The sequence below is a fragment of the Oryctolagus cuniculus genome, chromosome 6 (assembly GCF_051225735.1).
Source record: "Oryctolagus cuniculus isolate XC-2025 breed Fujian yellow rabbit chromosome 6, ASM5122573v1, whole genome shotgun sequence".
Lineage (NCBI taxonomy): Eukaryota > Metazoa > Chordata > Mammalia > Lagomorpha > Leporidae > Oryctolagus > Oryctolagus cuniculus.
Genome location: NC_142872.1, coordinates 158,162,603 through 158,183,387, shown reverse-complemented (window position 1 = coordinate 158,183,387; position 20,785 = coordinate 158,162,603). Strand labels below are relative to the sequence as shown.

The 20,785-nt window shown below is 43.6% G+C and overlaps 1 protein-coding gene across 1 annotated transcript in view; it reads left to right on the top strand.

Moving 5' to 3' along the window:
- Window positions 1-20,785, top strand: part of HHLA1 (HHLA1 neighbor of OC90) — a 34,758-nt gene that overhangs the window by 11,229 nt on the left and 2,744 nt on the right. The window contains exons 7-14 of the mRNA XM_089336223.1: window positions 1,606-1,689; window positions 3,300-3,356; window positions 3,461-3,547; window positions 5,513-5,719; window positions 7,765-8,022; window positions 10,453-10,521; window positions 10,808-10,882; window positions 15,531-15,684. Coding sequence (XP_089192349.1) covers window positions 1,606-1,689; window positions 3,300-3,356; window positions 3,461-3,547; window positions 5,513-5,719; window positions 7,765-8,022; window positions 10,453-10,521; window positions 10,808-10,882; window positions 15,531-15,684 — 991 coding nt within the window. The remainder of the gene's footprint in view (window positions 1-1,605; window positions 1,690-3,299; window positions 3,357-3,460; window positions 3,548-5,512; window positions 5,720-7,764; window positions 8,023-10,452; window positions 10,522-10,807; window positions 10,883-15,530; window positions 15,685-20,785) is intronic.

Sequence of the window (20,785 nt, the reverse complement as noted above, 5' to 3'; positions counted from 1 at the left end):
AAAAGGAAAACCTTTCTCTCTGTCTCTCTCTCTCACTATCCACTCTGCCTGTATAAAAAAAAAAAAAAAAGTAGAAGCAAATAGATGGAATGAGTAGTGAAATACTATCCTTCCTCAGTTTCTGCAATACCCATGGAAGGGGAGATGCCTACACTTGCCGATCTTCTACAAAGCACATGACTACACCAACATAGGTAGCACCACATCTCTTCATGAAATTAAACATGTGTCCATGAAGATGTAGTAAGATCACAGTTTAGCTCTGGTCGCACATTGTACAATGCGTGTGTGGTCTCAGGATGCTGCACATCCTACTACTCATTCTATTACATGTACCTGCCTATTTGGATTCTGTATTTCCAAGTCAGATTGCTCCTGTCAAAATGCAGAATCCCATTAATTAGTTAAGAAGCATTTATCCAAAGCATAGTGTGAAATCACCTAGCAGGTGCAAGAAGCTTTTTTGAGGAAATCACTATTTGTGATTCCCAGATCACCTTCCCCTTGTTTTAGAAGCCAAGACCTCACTTGTCCTTGGAGAACCACAAGTAAACAGAAGAGGTAGTGGCAGTTATTGGTAAAGAAGTGTATGAAGAGCCTTTGCTGGTCAACGGCTCACACCATGTGGAACAATGGCCCTGTTCAAACTCTGCTCAGAGAGAAAGCTCACAAGGTTGTATCAATTGGAATTTTGTCAAATTCCTCCAGTCTCCCACCATCTGCTCTCTTAGCAAGGTGGGGCAGAGGGAGAGATTCCTGGTGTTATTTTGTACACAGTCTTGTCTCTTTTGATAGCTCATAGTTTATAACCCACTGCCAAATTGAACACTGCAGTTTGAAAATCTAGTCCCAGAAAGACAAATACCATATGCTTTGCCTGATCTGTGGTAAATAATAGAGTATCTAAAAGGTTATCTGTAAGAGTGAAATTGATGCTTTAAGATTCAATGATTGTTTACAGCCCTTGCCTTGACTATTGAGGAACAGTGGATTTTTCATACTATTTGTTGAACCTTTTACTTTGTGTAGGGTTAATCTTATGAATATAAAGATAACTGAAAATAGATCTTTGTAAAAGAAATAAGGATGAGAACAGGAGAGGGAGGAGGAAGTGTGGGAGCAGAGGCAGGAGGGAGGGTAGAGAGGAAAGTATCACTATGTTCCTGAATCTGTATATGGGAAACACACAAAATCTATACACCTTAACTAAAATTTAAAAATAAGAAAATCCAATATTATGTAAATTCACATACATGACTTTGGGGCTGCTCCCCCACTCCTTGGAGCTGATATTCCACAACAACTGGATTAGATAAGAGAGAAAAGCCATCAGTCAACAACGAGGCCTGTTGGAGGAGGGGTCAGGGCAGAGAGCAGTGAGAGCATGACAGGAGTTATAAAAGGTGCGACAATTTCCCTCCTGTGTGAAGTTGGCTGTTGCATTTAGATTGACTCAGTAATATTTCTCTACAATTGATTGTTAGTCTTCCTCAATATCCGTAACTAAATCGATCTTGTGAAATCTATATTGGACAATCCAGGTATAATATAGTCTTCCCCTGAAGTCTCCAAATTTGAAATGCACATTTCTTAAATCTCTTGCAGATTTCACAGCCCTCCTGGTGGATATCATTGGAAACTCAACCAGCTACCTCACGGAGATTTTCAAGTCAACCTCCATCCTCTCAGGTGTGGTCACCAAATGTGAGGCTTGGCATCCATTGTGGAGCATGATGGAGCCTTTAGATTTCCTACTCCACACTCTGCCTTCAGCCAGGCTGCCAGCAACCTTCATGAGAGCTTCGTTTAGGTTATCAGCGTCCCACTTGCCAACACCAGTACTCAAAGGCTCCATCTTTCACGAGAACTGTTCCTGGGGTCTGGAGGGAGAACCCAAGGCTCAGTGCTGGAGAAATGTAGGCAGATGTGAGCAAACTGCATTGGTGAAGAGCTAGGCATCGTCTCAAGGATGACAAAAAACGAGATCTGTAGAGGCTGAATATTTGGCTCGAGGTTGGTGCCAGAACTCAGATTGGGTCTTTAAGGAGCCTAAGCTGTAGTTTTACGTAGTTGAAAAATGTATACCTCATTTTTAAGGTGATTTCATGTCACAGGAAAATCACGTTTTCCTGGGATCCACTTTGAAAAACAGAGCTAGTCAATACCCCAAGAGTTTGTGTCCTCAGAAACACTGAGTGTCCCAACAGGGAGCAGTTTCCATTTTAAAAGCAGAGAGGGAGGGAGAAAGAAGTAGACTCAATATCAACTATTAGTTGTCAAAGTCAATATCAACTATTAATTATCAAAGATTCTTGCCAAGAGCTTTCCACAGCTTGTCTCCTTGTATCCTCACTACAACCTGATGGAGTAACTACTATATTTATCCCCCACTTTGCAGGTGGGATACTGGCATACAAAGACTAAGTCCCAACATCACTCTTAGAGACGGAATTCTAACCCAGGCTACCTGGCTCTGTAGCCCATGGTCTTGCTCACTATAATACCCAATACAAATTATATAAATAACAGTACCCCATGAACAGAATACTAATGATTGGCTATTTATTGATCTCATTTATCTGTCAGGCAGCATACTTGGCACTCTACAGACACTGTCTCATTGACTCCGTAGAGCAATTCTGTGACAGACCTGCAGTTCCATACTCAAGTCCTTTCACACACAAGTATGTTTAGAAATCCCCAAGTTGTCAGATTTTGGAAGGTCTAACACAGTGTCTACACTGCACATGATGTGGCAACTCCAAGAGCATCCAGGGAAGCCTATTGGAATACATCACATCACTATTCATTTAGCAGAATGTGAGTCTTTTTGCACTAAGTGAGACAAAGACAATGACAGCCTCACACCTGCCAAGTCTGACTTTGCAACCACATGAACCATACTCCTATAAACTTTCCATCTGACACAGATTTGGGGATTTGAGAACTGCAACTACAGGGCTGTGCGATTGACATTTTCACCATTTTAAAGATGAGCAAAGCGAGTCCTGGAGAAGTCCAGAGGCTCACTCAGGTTCACACATTACATGGCAGAACTGACATGGTAAGCCTGGAAGCCGACCCCAGAGGCTGTGCCCTTAGCCATGACACTGTATCACACCATTCCTTTAGTCCTGCCAAACAAAATAAAGAAACCAGATCAGCGCTCCCTGAAGAGTGAGAGTTAGCCTCATTTTTCCTGTATGCATCCTAAGTACTTGCAGCTTCATTTTCATTTCAACCAGTGACTTAAGGATTCAGACCCATGGCTAAGTCTTGTGTCCTGGTTCATCTTCCAGTGAGTCAAACCAATGAATCTGACTGCATCTTCATTTGCGTGATGACGGGAAAGTCAGGTGAGCTCCAGCCACCCCTCGGGAAGGTCTCTGGGCTGAGAAGTCAACACAGCTCTCCAGCATGTGAACCCACAGTCTGATCTTGCTGGTGTGGTTTTTTGCAGGCAGGAATCTTTCTGACTTCTGGGAGCTGGCGGAGAAGTCCCCTGTTATCAATTACACATTTACCAGTGGCGTGGCTAGTGTTCTGGGTGAGTGCAAACCTCCCGAACTCCTGAAGACTCTTTGGACTAGGCTCCCACTATGGGTGCTTCATTTAGCTTTAATGTGTTTTAAACCATACGATCTCACCATTTACAAAAATGAATTTCTGGATCCTCTACAACAATATCTGGCAACGTTGGATCTTCCCTCCTCCAAGTCCATGGCCACAAGTAACTGGAGCTGAGGAGCTACTGTCCCCAGCCTTCCAGTAGGAGGGCCCCTTTTGTGTATTTTCCACAGTCCTTTCTGCTCCCTATTGCCTGGCATCTTTTTTATTAGATACTTGGATTCTGTAGATATTTGAGTTTGTGACTCCATTCTAGAGACATAGCCACTCTACAATAGTCCTCTCCTACTCAACCTTGCTCTACCCACTCACACACGTGCCCATGCTCCTGTCTTTTCCCTGTCACCAAGTGGAATTTTTGGAACCATCTTTAGGTCCTCTTTCTCCTTTGCACTGAACTGGCATTTCTAGAAGCACAAAGCTCCTGGAATGTGACTGATCCTCTGGGATGACCTGCAGCTGGGATTATCTTAGCTAAGTGCTCATCGCCTACCTTTGGGTTGTCATGGTTTTGAGTCTCCCTTATCCTTCCACCTTAAGGAGGGTGATAACCTTAACAAGCAGAGGTTGCTTCTTTTTACTGCTCAGGACTCCTCCACCACCAGCAGTGGGTCCAACATCCTTAGCCTGGAGTATGCATTTCTCTCTTCTCCTGCTTTTTCCAGGAAGCAACTGCACTGAAACCACTGCCCGTCTAGCAGGTGGCATACTTCTCCATGCCCACCCATGAGACCACTCACACTGTTATCTGTGATTGCAACTCTTTCCCCATGTTTCCCTATTTTCCATGTTTCCATATTTCAGAACCCTGTTTACCTGTCAGTTGCCAGCCCAGGCACTACCTCCTTTCTAAAGGTCCCCAGTCTTTGGTGGTCTTACAACACTGACATTCCCAGAAGCTCCTCAAAGAATGATGCTTGAAGGCAGAGAGACTCTCCCTGAGCTCCCCATTCTGCCTTCCCCTGAGCACCTCACAGCCCTTTGCACACAGTAGGCTCTTTATCAGTGACTCTTGCAGTAAAATGAAGGATTAACTAAATCTCCAACTTCACCAATGGGCTGCTTCTATTTAAGTATGTTGTAAGGCATCTCTTGGTTATGCTGCAGGAGGAATTGCAATTCGTGTGGATAAGAATACTTGATAGCATTGGTGGGTTCACTGAGCAGGCTCCTCCACCTGCCCGACTGTGAGGACCTATCTGAGGCCCAAGTCAATCTCCCTTATTTGGGGAGTCCTCAAAATACCTTCCTACTTCCAATCTCAATCAGGCTCCCTTTTGTGCTACTTCAGTAAGGACCTACACTTAGGAAGAGAGAACGGATTCACAAAATGATCCTAAGGTTGATGTGCTGGTAGTCAGTTGCCTGTCTAAGTGAAAGTTTGGCTGGGATGTACCTAGCCCCATGCCCAATAGCCCAGGAAGCAAGGCTCAGGTGCATGTGGGGTCTTAGTGGGCCCATAAATAAGACAGGGTAGAAGAAATGAGGTTGCAGGGCCATCTCTTGCAGATGTGCCCTCTATGCAGTTACCTGCCACAGGGCAAAGTGGAAGCCAAAATGCAACTTGGGCTCTGCCCACCAGTCTTTGAGCACCTAGAAGAAGGGATACTATGGGCCAGTGGGAACCAGTAATCCTCATAGCCACTCTCCAGCCCCATCACCTAATGTCCAGTACTTTCAAGCCTGACAGCTTTATGCGATTCTCCCCCCACCTTTACTAGGGATGGATATTTTGGCTGATTTTCTCATTTGACACTGTTCAGGGGAAGTTTGGGATCTCTGCATCCTCTATATGTGCTGTTCAATGACCTTTCCATAGCTCAACAGTCCTTTATGTCTGAAGTGTCAACACATGGCAAAGCTGCCATTGGTTATCTCCCTGAAGGTGGAGCTACCAGGGTAACAGCCAGGACTCCAAAGCCCACAACCAAAAGCCAGCAAACACTGCCAAGTCAAGGGCCCCCGCACTGGGCCTGGAGCACACTACGGCCGTCTGCTCCAAGCCGTCCTCAGTGGATGAAGACAACGACTGTTTCAGAGGGAGAGGCTTCGGGCACTTGGAGTAGCGCCCCTCACGCTCTACCCACCACAGGTAAGATGCCTTCTCACCGCTCCTCTCCTTTGCTGTGTCTCCTTCCTGTCCCTCTGGGCTCACATGAATAAGGACAATCCTTCCCTTTATCTCTTCTCCACCACCTGAAGCTATGCTTCAGCTTCCCTTGAGGAGCAAGCACTGGTCCAATAGAGTCAGGCAAGGTGCCAGTATCATTGATACAATGCAGCTTTAACATTTGTTTTTATAACATTTCCTTTTGAAATAGTTCAAGTCTCAGAAGAAATTGTGAATGTAGTGTTGAAAGTTCTCTGGTACCCACTACCCAGCCTCCTATAAAGCAAATATCTTACAGAATCATAGTACATGGTAGCAAGAGATGTTTCAATTTCAAAAAAGCATTCAGCAATCTCTCTTCTGAAATTCACATGAAATGGAAAAATGAAGTCATGATTTTGTGCATGGGTAGTTTAGTTTGCAGCTGGCCGGATAACGATGCCAAGAAGATGTTAACAATTTGACACCAGTATGAGAATTTGCAGCCAATGGCTATGCAAGAGATCCTTTCCTCTTCAGCTTCTGTACATGATCTTTGGTGTTGTCACTGAAGACAAAAATTTGGAGAAAATATAAAAGACGGTAGCTCTGTCATTAATTGTCAGTATTGCCTTGTTGAGTTCCAATGATGGACCAGTGACATAAGTATTCATTCATTCATTCACTCATCAAAATATACATTTGCTACCAGATGCTAGGGTAGACCACAAGAGGATGAGACATGTAGGAGAGAGGGATTGGGAAAGTGAGCTAATGTTACTCAACTGTAGTTAGGAGAGATAGGTTCTGGGGTTCTATTGCTCAGTAAGATAACGTCATAATGATCATGTACTGTTATTTCACAAAAGCCAGAAGAAAGGATTTTGAATGCTTTCACCATAAAGAAACGGTAGATGTTTGAGGAGTAGTACCCTCATTGAATAATACACAATGTATGTATGTATCAAAATATCCCTGGCATTCATAAATACGTATAATTTCTATGTCAATCAAAAATAAAAAGGAAAATAACCCCCAACCCTGTAAATGTTCACCTTTCCTCTTGGGTTCAAGTCACCGTAGTTATGACCCCAGCTTATAAAGAGCTATTGTGTGTGTAGAGGTCAATGGCGGGCTCCTAGCCAAGGTAGCCAGGGGCACTGGCTTCCCCAGAGAGGTAAGAATTGGAAAGAGGCAGGCAGGAAAAGAAACAAGGGCACTGGATGGTAGGGAAGACCAGGAATCAATTTCACTAAATAGAGTTCTTGCATTTATTACAGGAAGGTGAGTACAATAGTTGGCAACATGACAATTGCATAAAATTAGAAACCTTTCCTGTTGCCTATGAAAAAAGATGTGATTGCTAGAAGCAAGGAAAGTCATAAAATGCCAAATTATAACTTTGAAAGGAAAAATGCTATTTTATATAGGAAAAACTACCAACTTCAATGAGAGAACATTTAAATAAATGGATATACCATGTTATGGATGAGAAATTAAATATTTTCAACATTCAAAACATTCTAAATTAACTTACAAATGTAAAATCCTTAAATGGGATTAGTTTTGCAAGAAATGATTTAAATTTCTACCATGGAATGAATAGGTGAGAACATCTAACAGTTTCAAAAGATCAATGAGGAAAGATTTGTTGTAATTGATAGCAACCCTGTGATGCCTTAGAGTGGGAATTACCATTTTTATTTTATCCTCATTTTAATGACAAAACTGAAATGAGTTAAGCCACCTGCCCCAAAATTCACAGCATGGAGAAGGCAGGGCAGAACTAATACCCCAAGACCTCTTTACCTGAACTCACCGTTCTTCCCACTGGGTGCTGTCATTAGACACGCACACCCTAGCTGATTGGGAAGGGTGGGGAGGACTCAAGAGATTTGGAGACTTTTTCCTTCCTGAAAAGTGCTTAGGCAAATAAAAATCCATTTGGTCCATAAATTACAGTTCGGGGTAAAGTTTAAGCCTCTTTATGTACATTACAACATGTGCTTGGTAGTTGCCTTTTGATCATATTTTAATGTCACTTGAAGCAACGTGGTCCAGCATGGCAATGTCCTGTAACTGTCACTTTGACCTTGTAGCTATCAGAAGGGTGTCCAGAACACCATGGGTGACAGCCAACAGGCAGACCTGGGCTCAGACCATCCATGAGAAAAAACCTGGAGGGCCTCCCTGGGAAGCACTTTCCTCCACACTGATGTCTACTGCAGGGGACCAGGAGGCCACCAACACAACGGGGCCTCTGGAGCTACCTGCTGGGATGGCTACACCCACCAGCCCAGCCTCAGGTAAGAGAGGGTGATCTACTCCTTTCTTTTCCAACTGAATTTAGCATCTCTTGTTTTGAAAACGTTTTCTGAATTTTTGAAACTTGCACATTTACGGAAAAGGAATAAAACATAGGCAAGCAACATAATCAATCATAAAGCAAATTCTTCTTCTCCTCCTTCTCCTGACCCCACTCCTTTCCTATCCTCTTTGTGTGAATGGGAACTCCCTCTTTACAGGATTCTTCTTCCTCCTCTTTGATTTGTACCCACTTCCCAATCTCTTTTTCCCTTCCAGTCCCTGAAATAAGTGAAGTTGGCATTGTTCACTCAAGACAGTTCAACTGGTTTTTTTTTTTTTGGCATAGTATAGATAAAATTGCATTAATTACATATACATTATGCATTTGTAATAGGACATTAAAAATGTCCACTATATATACAAATATTATTACACATATGTTAATATATAACCATGTAGTGAGAAAGGCAAGAGCTCCAAAAAGCAGAAGAAAAGCCATTGAGTGTGATCCCAATTTTGGGTGTTCATATGTATTTGTATGTGTATGGTTATGCCTACAGGTATATGAAAAACAAAGCAAAAGAAGGCTGGAAGAAATTTATAACACATTAACCTTACATCTAAGCTTATGGTTCCCAGACCATATCTGGTTAGTAGAGTCATACTGATTTTTATTTCTTTACTCCAATTTTATGGATTTTCCCTATTTACTATCACTATAATCAAACAAAAATTTACTTTTTAAAAATAGCTTCCTCTGAGCCCTGCAGCATGGCCAGAAGCCCTTTTCCTATGCTCTCCATGATCAATGAACAATAAGGTGTATTTGAGGCAGGCATTTTGTGCATTTTAGTTGCTACAGGGGACACCACAGCCCATATCAGGGTGCCTGGTTCAAGTCCTGGCTACTCCAACACTGCTGCTAATTCCTATCCTGGGAGGCAGCAGATGACTCCTGTACTTGTCTGGCACCCAGGTACATTACCCAGATGGAGTTGTGGACTCTTGGCTTCAACCTGGCCCAGCCCTGGCTGTCGTGGGCGTGTGTGCAGTGACCAGCAGAGGATGATCTGTCTCTCTACCTTTCAAAATAAGTGAAAATAAACAAACACAAATAGTAAAGTGTATCATAGTGTGTGTGAACTTGACTTTCTTCTCTGGGGTATGTTCTTCTCAAGGAATTATGTCTTTCATCTCAGGATCCTGTGAGACACAGTAGGCATTCAGCAAAAGTTGGTTGAAACACTGACTATTGTAAGGAATACAAGGAGAGGGGTAAATGAATTTCAACAGACATACATGTGAAGTCGTGACTTTAGGCTCAAATATCAACTGCACAAACAGGTCTGGGAATGCCATTTTAATCATATGAATGCCTGACATAATTGTATGAATTCAGTCGGTTTAAGCATCATTCATAAATGAAGGGGAAAACGCAAGCTTGGATTTGGCTAGTGTCGCTCCCCCTCTTTGCGGAGGAACGACACCAGACCCTGCGCTGTTCTTTTATCTGCTCGGCCCTTCCCGGGTTAGCTGCCATTCCCTCATTCGTGGAGGAACGACGCCATCCCGGGTTAGCTGCCGGCCCCTCCACCTCTGTGGAGGGGCGGCACCCCCTGCCGCTTTCCCCACTTCCGCAGAGGAGCGGCACACCGCCGGCCGGCTCTCTCGGGGGCTGCTCAGATGTTCCTGGTGCATGTTGTCTCTCTCCTCCTTTATAGTCCTCTTCCACCAATCCGTGCTCTGCTACCCACACGCCGAGCATGCTGCTCTCCTCCAATCAGGAGCAGGATCAGCTCCTGCAGCTTACCAAACTGATGAGGCAGCTGCGTAGAAGTTTACTCCTCCCCAGCGCCATATTGTGGGAGAGCAGATGCATAGAATAAGTCTTAATTCCAGTAACTTAGTCTAGTCTCAGTTGCTCCCCACAGCTAGATGGATACAGCAGCCAGGAGGCTGTGAGCTCTGCTCTCCATTTCAGACACAACTGGGCCTGCCAGTTACTCTGCATCTTCAGGCAGTTTCCTTGAGTGGTCCGAGTCCTGGCTTTCTCGCCTACGAAATGGGAGTTTCTGTGATAGTTAAATTAGGTGGCATCCATGAGGTATTTCACTCAATGCATAGCATCAGGAAGCACTCAATTATTGGCGATTCCTGCTATCCTGCCCTCAAATGGGGGCACTGAGACCAGCTGCAGGAGACATTTTGCAAAGGATAGTAGCAAACAGTAGGATACCCCTAGAGGACAGCATTATCTGATTTGGCACTTTGCCCTTTGCCTCAGTAGATGTCGCCTGCCACAGCCGAATTGGGTGGCTCAATAACTGGCATTGATTGGATAGGGCAGGACTGACGGCATGGCCTCTCTTCTTCCCAACCAAGCCCTCTTCAAGGAGATGAAGGCTCATCCTCCTTTAATCTCATCCTAGGAACTTCCACCATTGGCACACAGACCACAGTTCCAACTAAGGCACCAGCCCCGAAAGAGCCACATACAGGTGAGAAAGGCAGTGTCACAGGGGAGACATAGCCTGGGGGCAGCAGCGTGATGGGGACGGGATGCCAGCAGTCAGACCAGGCTGATCATTGTACTTTAAACAGATTCATAAGCCTTGCTGTCCTGCTGAATTGCTGTGTGTTCTTGGATACGTCACTTCCCCTCTGCTGGCTACAATTTCCCTATAGATTTTGAGATCTGTCTTTAAGCTGTTATAATTCTGATTCCATACGTAATCCAAGGCCATTTCATTTTGACCTTTGGGGGACCTCTGTTGCCCATTGCAGGTGATCTTCCTGTGGAGTGGCCATTCATCCCCAGGGAAGAGTCAATCCTGGTCCCAGCACCTCACCGAGTTTCAAGTGAGTACCAGAGCCTGGTCACTGTTACGGGCATGCTTGTTTTGAATGCATTCATGGAATGGAGATTTGAGAGCCCCTCTCCTGGGATTCAAAGCCTTCTGTCCCCAGGACTCAGTTTTCTCAATCGTGAAACAAGAATCACCACAATGGTTGTGAGCGTGAAGAAGTCTGCGTTTGTTTCTTTCCCACAGGGTTGTGTACTAAGTAAGATAATGTGTGTGGGAGCGATTTGGAATTGTAGAGCTCTGTATAATGGGCATTTAACCAACTGTTATCGAGTGATCGTCTATTGAGCTGTTTGCTGGACACTTTGTAAAATGGAAACTGCCCTTAGAACAAGGTGGGTTGTTGGCAGAGGGAGGAAGGCGTAAAAGATGACTCCAAAATTCAATCCCCATTCACTGGGCGCCATTTCTGCTGTTCTGTTTTACAGAACCTGTACACTCTTAATTCTCGTGGATCTAGTGGATAACCGACTCCTGGCCCTGCAGCTGACACTTGAGCTTCCGTGTTTCTTTTTCTACACTTTTCCAGGTTATGGATGTCCCACTCTCCCTATTCCATTGAGCCAAGTTTCCTGAATGTTCCTAAGCCATCCAGCCATTTGTCAACGGGGCATTATTAAATTACTGGTGCCTGCACAGTCTCCCTTTTCATATCTCCTCAGTTCTGCCTCCACCCCAGGCTCAGCCTGTGCTGAATGAGCCTTTCAGACACAGAGATGCGATTATGCTACCAAAGGAAATGATTACATCTTTGTCTCCCCAGTTTTTTTTTTTTTTTTTTTTTGGACAGGCAGAGTGGATAGTGAGAGAGAGAGAGAGAGAGAAAGGTCTTCCTTTGCCGTTGGTTCACCCTCCAATGGCAGCTACAGCTGGTGCGCTGCGGCCGGCACACCGCGCTGATCCGAAGGCAGGAGCCAGGTGCTTCTCCTGGTCTCCCATGGGGTGCAGGGCCCAAGCACTTGGGCCATCCTCCACTGCACTCCCGGGCCACAGCAGAGAGCTGGCCTAGAAGAGGGGCAACCGGGACAGAATCCGGCGCCCTGACCAGGCTAGAACCTGGTGTGCCGGCACCGCTAGGTGGAGGATTAGCCTATTGAGCCACGGCGCCGGCCTGTGTCCCCAGTTCTACAGAGATGCACTAGTGGTGCAGATGGGAGCAGCTGTCAGATGGAGTTTTAGAAAATAACTTTACAACTGTATCTATGTATCTTTGTATCATCTGTAACTATATCTGCACCTATGTATTTCTATGTATCATTTTTGTGTATATTATCTATATTTGCATGTATATATCCATCCATTTGCCTACCCATGCATTCATCTAATAGATTAATTTATACCTATCCATCATCCCCCACCTAACCACTCTCCTACCATGTACCTGCCTATCTATCCTTCTATATAGTTATCTAATTTTTATCTTTCTATATCATATACATCTATACACAATTTATCCATTATCTGTCTATCCATCTGCTATCTATCCATCATCTGTCTAATCATCTATTTAATGAGGAATGTAATTGTAAAATAAAGTTCTAGCATCTTCTAGTAAACTATTCTTTTCATCTAGAAAAATAGTATGCCCCAAAGCCGTTGCCATCCAATCTTTCATATATTCAATAAATATATGAACATTTAATGAATTCCTACTGTGTGCCAGGCACACTTTTATTTTCTCTTCACAATTGTATAAATAGCCATATTTACAATGTAAATAATAATGTCTTAACTAAGCAGTTCTGGAGAGTTCTATAGATACAGAGACTGGGTTTTGATCCCAGATCTGTCTAATTCCAAAGTCTGTGCTATTCCATCTTTCCTTATTACCTCTCCCTAGCTGTAGCATATGGACAGAAAACAGCAATTTAAGGAAGAATGTGGTAAGGTTAAGAGAAAAATTAGTGTCATGTATCTGAAGAGGAAGAGATTACTTATGGCTGGAGAAAACATTCAAGAGTTTATTGGGCCGGCACCGCAGCTCACTAGGCTAATCCTCTGCCTTGTGGCGCCGGCACACCGGGTTCTAGTCCCGGTTGGGGCGCCGGATTCTGTCCCAGTTGCCCCTCTTCCAGGCCAGCTCTCTGATGTGGCCAGGGAGTGCAGTGGAGGATGGCCCAAGTGCTTGGGCCCTGCACCCCATGGGAGACCAGGAGAAGTACCTGGCTCCTGCCTTCGTATCAGCGCGGTGCGCCAGCTGCAGCGCGCCAGCTGCGGCGGCCATTGGAGGGTGAACCAATGGCAAAAGGAAGACCTTTCTCTCTGTCTCTCTCTCACTGTCCACTCTGCCTGTCAAAAAAATAAAAATTAAAAAAAAAGAGTTTATTGGTTGAGAAAGTGGCATCTAAACAAGATTGCCTCTTCACACATACACCAAGCAGAGACATAGCTTAAGCAAAGGCACTGTGGCATAAAACAACTGATGTTACCCAGGAACTTGGAAAGACCTTTTTTTGGCTTGAATTCTGATACAAAAGGTGAGAGTAGTGTGGGATGAAAGTTTGGCAAGAGTGAGATCGCCAGGGTCTTATTGGTCAAGGCTTCTCTGAGACATATGGGGACAGAATGAATGGATTTGTGTGCAGAAATATTTCTCTAACTGCAGAGTAGAGACTAAGGGGGAGGCTGGGAACGACGGAATTAGATGCCGTTGTGCCGATGATGGCAGGGATGAGAGAGACTAGAATTAGGAAGTGACCATGAAGATGGGGAGACGCGGATGATGCTTAAAAAGAGAATCAAGATGAAGCAGTGATGGGTGTATGAGTATCAGGAAGGAAACAAAAATTATGCCCAAGTATGAGCAACTGAGAGTATTTTCCCGAGATGGAGAAGGGTAGGGCGCGTGTGTGTATGGGGTGGGGGCCAGTGATGGCTCAGAAGAGAACATGAGAGTTGAGCCTCAGGCTAAGTAAGTTCATGTACTAGAGTGTGGGGTACTTATGAGCATGGACCTCGGAAGATGTGTTATTCATATGAGGTGCTCATAAATGGTAAAGAAAAAGTCATGATACTTGGTGGAATTTCATCAGTGCTCTGGAGGGTTTAATATTCTAGTTGACTTAGGATAAAATACTTCCTTTCTACATTTTTTAAGCCTTTGTCTAACATCATTCTCCACTACAATAAATCTGCTACTGCTAAATTATAATTTTCAAGAATGTAAAAACATGACTCTAATGATAATGTAAAAAGAATAGGCATCAACATAGAAAAATGCTGTTCAACTCACTGATGAATGAGGAAACCAGGAATATTTTAAAGCTGATTCAATGGAGATGCTGAGGAACAGGCATTTATATAATCAAAGAAATTCTCAAATAAATTTTCTAATTAATATCCTGTAGTGATAAACTCTTTTTTATTAGACAAAATCAATCACACCTTCACCAGAAAATAATTATTTCCATTGCAATGGAGAGCAAGCATTTGCATGGCTCTCAGACAAGAATTAATGTGATTATCAGTTAACTTACTCCATTTCAAAGTTGTAAAATCATCCAATTAAAAAATCAATTAAAAGGGTAAACTCCCATAAAACAGGTAACCCCCCAGAGAGCCTGCTAGACAAGCAGAACTGTAGTAAAAGAATATCCAACACTCCTCTAGATAATTTTTCTTGATAGTATTAGTGATCATTTGTTGGTAGATTAGTATCAGTATCCTATATCCAAGTTACTAGAAGAAAAGCTCAGAGAGGAATGTCCTTTTCTTTCTTATTTGTTGTTAAATCTTTACTGTCTGGTAGCAGCATCTGGTACATAGTTGATGCTGCATAAATTTAAATAAAGAGTAAATAAATAAATGCTGTAATTTGTTGTTCGTTTCATCAGGAACTTTTCAGTGTGCTTGGTATAAGTTATCGCTTTTACTCCTCCCACTCACTCTAAGTGACAGGCATGGATCTCCTTAGTTGCCACTTGAGGAAACATAGATATACTCATAGGATGATGCTCAGGAGATCTCAAAACACTGAAATTTAAAAAAATCTATTGTTCTTCTTGTCATTTACTGCTCTCTCCTAAAAGAAAAATATTACTATTAAACAATGAACTTTAGTTTGCTGAAACATAAATAATCTTTACAAACTCAGAACCCACAACCTGAGAGCCTGGTACTCCAGTGACTCAGCATTTTATCTTTCGATGTGCCCCTCCTTGCACAGATGTACACATATGTACATACACATGGAAAAACATCCATACACATTTATACCACACATGTACACAGATTTCATATACACTTATCTTCATGTGCACACATATGCATACACACCTCCCAATTTGAATTATTCTCTACTCTCCCTTCAGCATCTCATCCCTTACATGACACAGAATCTCTGTATACCCTGTACCTTGCACCAATATGCCCTCCATGTGGTCCATTTCTGTTTGGTGTTTCAGATCCTTACGTAATATTTGCTCTTCAGTGAAACTAGCTTTGATCCCCCCCAGGAACTTGATTCCCACCTTCTCTCCACCTGTCTTTGGAAACTCTCACAGATTTACCAGGAAACTATGAACCAACATCGTGTTTACCTGTCAATCTCAAGCTACTCATATCAAGGCAAGACACAGGGGTTACCCAATGGAAGATGCTTGTTAAACTCAATTTTTTGACTGGTCTGGGATTGCATCTTCCAGGATGTCCTCAGCCACTCCTCAAAGAGGTGACCATGACAGCAACTCCTCTCAGCCTGGCCATCCAGAAGCTCAGCCCATGCCTGATGGAGTTGTGCCACTTCTTTCAGCAATGCCTCTGCATGAGCCAGAGAAATTCCAAGGCAGAAGTCATGAGGTAACATGGCCCACTTGCTGCTTTTCACATCCAATTTTACAAGTTTCTCGTTCTATATGGCTTTTCTGAAGGCTGCAAAGTATTCAGGCAACAAGTCATCCACTGACAAGTGATAGAGACTACCTCAAAGAGAGGACTCTCAGTGACTACCCCACTAAACTGTCACTTCTTTGAGGGCTGTGATGGAACTCATTCATTTCAGGGTCCTCAAAACCAATTATAGAGCCTAATATGGTAAGTAAGATAGACTGACATGAGTTGAATTATATTGGATTGAATTGAGTTGGGTTGGGTTAGGTTGACATACACTGGGTTGAGTTTGGGATGGGTTTGTTGAGCTGGATTGGGATGAATTGAGTTGAGGTGATGTGTGGGGAGGGGAGTTTTTATTTTGAAGTGAAGCGAGTTGCATTGTATCAAGTGGAATTACTGTTGAAGACTTTGAGTGGTCCTTGAACCCCAATTCACTCAGTATCATGAGATTTTTAATGGAAGAATGACCAAAAGATATGTCTACCATACAGATTCCAGGTCTTTCACAGATCTCTAGTGTCTTCTTCCAGTAGAATGGCAAAGTTGTAAAACTAAAATAAGAACACAGATGTGATTTTATGTTAAGACATTTAAGCCAGGACATTTTCCGGACTCAATGCTGGTATGCTATCCTTTCTCTTTGGATTTATTCTTGGTTGTTTATATGGAACCAAATGATGCCAGTAAATATTGCTGCTCCAGTACTCCAAGGGGCAGATTCTCAGATACTTTATACTGTTTTCTCTTTTTTAACTTTTATTTAGTAAATATAAATTTCCAAAATACAGTTTCTGGATTACAATGGCTTCCCCCCATAACTTCCCTCCCACTCACACCCCTCCCATCTCCCACTCCCTCTCCCATTCCATTCACATCAAGATTCATTTTCAATTCTCTTTATATACAGAAGATTGCCTTAGCATATATTAAGTAGAGATTTCAACAGTTTGCACCCACACAGAAACACAAAGTGTAAAATACTGTTTCAGTACTAGTTCTAGCATTAGTTTTCAAAATTAACTCACAAGATCCTTTTTCAAATCTGCATGATCTATTGCCTCTGAGTCTCAAGCTCTTTCCCGTCACTCCCTTCTGGCCCTGCTCTAGGATCTCTCAAGTGGTGTGGAACTTCCCTGCTCCCAGAAGGGGTGACAATACCCATCGTCCAACAGTGTTAGTAAGCAGGCTGGAAGCATTTCTCCACGGCACAGGCTGATGCTAAAGAAAGCACCTCTGCAACAGTACATCCTTTATTGTTTAGGATCAGCCTGCTGTATTAGATCATTCACTTACACTTCCTTCAATTAACGAGACATATTGAGTATCTACTTTGTGGCAGTCATACACTCTGCTAAGCCATAGGGATACCCAAGCGAATCAGCAATAGCCTCAGAATCTGAGGATTTCATAATTAGGAGGAAGAAAATATCATAAACAATTATGTATAATAAATCCATAGATCCAAGTTATACACTCAGGCAAAAACCTATCAATCATATTCTTCTGGACAGTATATTTGAAAACATGTTTTTGTGTGTGTGTGTGTGTGTGACAGGCAGAGACAGTGAGAGGGAGAGACAGAGAGAAAGGTCTTCCTTCCGTTGGTTCACCCCTCAAATGGCCGCCATGGCCAGCGCGCTGTGCCGATCCAAAGCCAGAAGCCAGGTGCTTCTCCTGGTCTCCCATGTGAGTGCAGGGCCCAAGCACTTGGGCCATCCTCCACTGCCTTTCCGGGCCACAGCAGAGAGCTGACCTGAACTGGGACAGAATCTGGCGCCCCGACCGGGACTAGAACCCAGAGTGCCGGGTTAGCCTACTGAGCCGCAGCACCAGCCAAAAACATGTATTTTAAATATTGGCTGGTTGAATAAATGGGAAGTTACAAGTTTACAGAGCTTTAGTTTAAATTTAGATCAGTACAGGATTTGTTTACCTGGGCTTGTCTCTTCTTTCTTCTGTGTTTTCACTGAATAGTGAATTGTACCACAAACTCATACTAGGCCCTGGATATAGGCCAAAAATACCAGAATAGGAGGATGGAATTACTCAGAATGTTTGTTCAATAAGACAGCCTCTCCAATTAAAGAAAACTAATATGTAGAGAGGAAGTTGGCAATAAAAAGACACAAATTTCAAAGAAGCATGACAAGTGCACAAGAAGATTCTGAATAACACACTGCGGCACCCCAGAAGAAATAACTGATAGGTTTTGATGAAGAAATAGGAATTTTCCCAGCAGAAAACAGGGTAAGCCACTCCAGACAAAAAGAATGGAATATGCAAAGACAGAGTGGGAGGCAGCCTGCAGCCTTCTAGGACCACTGAGAGACTCAGTGTGGATAAAGCAAAGATAGAAGACCATGTTCTGACATATATCCCTGTTGAGACAGGCTTGCCCCTTCAAGCATTAATTACCTTTTACAAATAAGAGCTCAGGCTGCCTCTGCAAGCTTTCTACTCCATCCTTACTCAGACGAAATAATGCACACAGGATCCTTGAAGTCTGCTCCCCTCATCCAATCCATTCCTCAACTAAGATTCCCTAAGCTCCTTTTCCCCCAAATCATCTTCCTTCTGTGGTCCTCCCTTGAAACCTATCTACAGTCCCAGCATGATTCCTAGGACAGATAAACTCCTCTTGCAGGGCGATGAAGCTCTGCTTCTTTCACTGCCTGGTGTCTTACAAGTTCTGGGACTGCTGTGGGCCCCAGATGCCCACGGCTCCTTCTCTGTCCTGGCTGCTGCTGACTACACAGTGAGTGCAGTGGCTCTGGTGCTGGGAGGAACTGCTACAATGGTGGGTGCTTCAACACCAGTTCCAGCTCATTCTATCCACAGCATTGCAGCTGATGTCTGCTCTGAAGAACCCAAAGGTCACCTTTATGACTGATTTTTTTAATTTAGTAAATATAAATTTTCAAAGTACAGTTAATGGATTACAATGGCTCCCCCCCATAACTTCCCTCCCACTCACACCCCTCCCATCTCCCGCTCCCTCTCCCATTCCATTCACATCAAGATTCATTTTCAATTATCTTTATATACAGAAGATCAATTCAGTATATAATAAGTAAAGATTTCATCAGTTTGCACCCACACAGAAACACAAAGTGTAAAATACTGTTTCAGTACTAGTTATAGCATTACTTCACATGGGACAACACATTAAGGACAGATCCCACATGAGGCGTAAGTACACAGTGACTCCTGTTGTTGACTTAACAATTTGACACTCTCGTTTATGGCGTCAGTAATCTCCCTAGGCTCTAGTCATGAGTTGCCAAGGCTATGGAAGCCTTTTGAGTTCGCGGACTTCGATCTTATTCCAACAGGGTCACAAAGTGGAAGTTCTCTCCTCCCTTCAGAGAAAGGTACCTCCTTCTTTGATGGCCCCGTTTTTTTAAAACCCATCTAGCATTTTCTGCATGAGAAATTCTCCCTTTAGACTATAGGAGAAGAATATACTCATGTGATTAATACAAACCTGACTACATTCTTACAAGGTAATAACCATTTCCATGAATCTACTCTTCATTTACAGAGCAATGTTTGCCGGGAGGCTTGGTGGGTAGAGTATCTCATTTAAATAGTTTCTCTCATGGTCATAGACCAAGGAGATTTCCATTCATCCAGCAAGCAAGTGCTCTCCCACAGTGAATGGAGGCACTTGTGAATGTGTGGGCTATGTGTCTGTGGTCATAGCTTAGTAAGTTCTGGCCACACAGCTTGGAGTTCCACAGAGTGCTAGAGCTGGGACAGTGTTTATCATCTTCTAAGACAGTGATCCATGGAGAAGTTGGCACTTGTTGGAAGTTCCCCGAGACATTTTTGGAGGGGCTGCTGTTAGAAAACATGTGTTACACTTTGTCAAAGTAGATGAGGAGCAATGAACTAGGCCATGAAGGAAGGGCCCCCAAGCTAGGAGGTAGCTTAATGTGCTGAATGGCGACAGCTGCGTTTCAGATTTAGGCTCTGCCACTCATAAGCTATGTGTTCTCGGACAAGTCATCTACTACCTTCCAGCTTCCGTTGGTTTATCTGCAAAGTGAATATGGTCCCGCCTACACACCAGGTCACGTGTTGCACTACTCCAGAGGTATCAGCACTCTTGCTTATGTTGACAGATTGTTGTGAGAACAGAATGAAATGAAGTGATGCATCTAAGTGTTCCTATGTAGTACCTGAAAAGCTGCGCCAGGATTGCTGATGAAGACACTGTTGTCCTTGTTGATGTGTTGCTCCCTTGTCCACACCCCCAGCCAAGCTGGAGCCTCATTTCTAGCATACGTGTTGTGTTGTAGCTGTGGCAACCAATTGCCTTGTGGTCATGTCAGCTGCTGAGGTAACCAAGCCTAATTATTCCATCTGTTATGCCGCTGACACAGTATCTTGAGCACATGGAGTCCAGGCTCACAGGAAAAATTGCCCTGTTTGTGTTCATCCTTTGCCTCCTTACTGATTCATTCCATGCTGTTTCTCTATTCTACCCTGTCCTCAAGGGCCAGAATTGTGAAAACTACATTTCCCAGAATACCTCACCAACCAGCTCCTCATTTGTATATACACTGGAGACAGCAGCTGATTGGAGGACCACAGAGTGGAGAAGCCAGGGATTTTCTTCCTGCTCTTGCTACTGCAGGCAATATTTTCAGAAATGGCTCCATCACTTTTTTGATTTTGGGTCCCACAGGGGCTCCTCACAAAAGCCCCCCTGTGCTGCCCGGAAGGAAGCCATTTGCTTCTCTGCCCTGACTACAATTCCTCCTCCTCTTGACTACTGCAGCTGCCAACCAGAGGGCTGCACCTTGCCCTGATGATTCTTGCAGCTCTTCTAACTCCTTTGTGACCCGTTCCCAGTGTTCAGTTCCCTCTTTGAAACCACCCAGGTTCCGATTTCCTGGCAGGGTCTTTACTTACATGTTTGTTTTACTGCTTATTAGAACAGCTGTGTGTTCCCACAGGGAGTGGCTTACCAGGATTCAGATCTAGAACTGACCCCTCTAACCCTGTGTCCTTGGGAAAGCCAGTTGATCTCTGTGTCTTGGTTCCTCCATTTTACAGTTTCCTC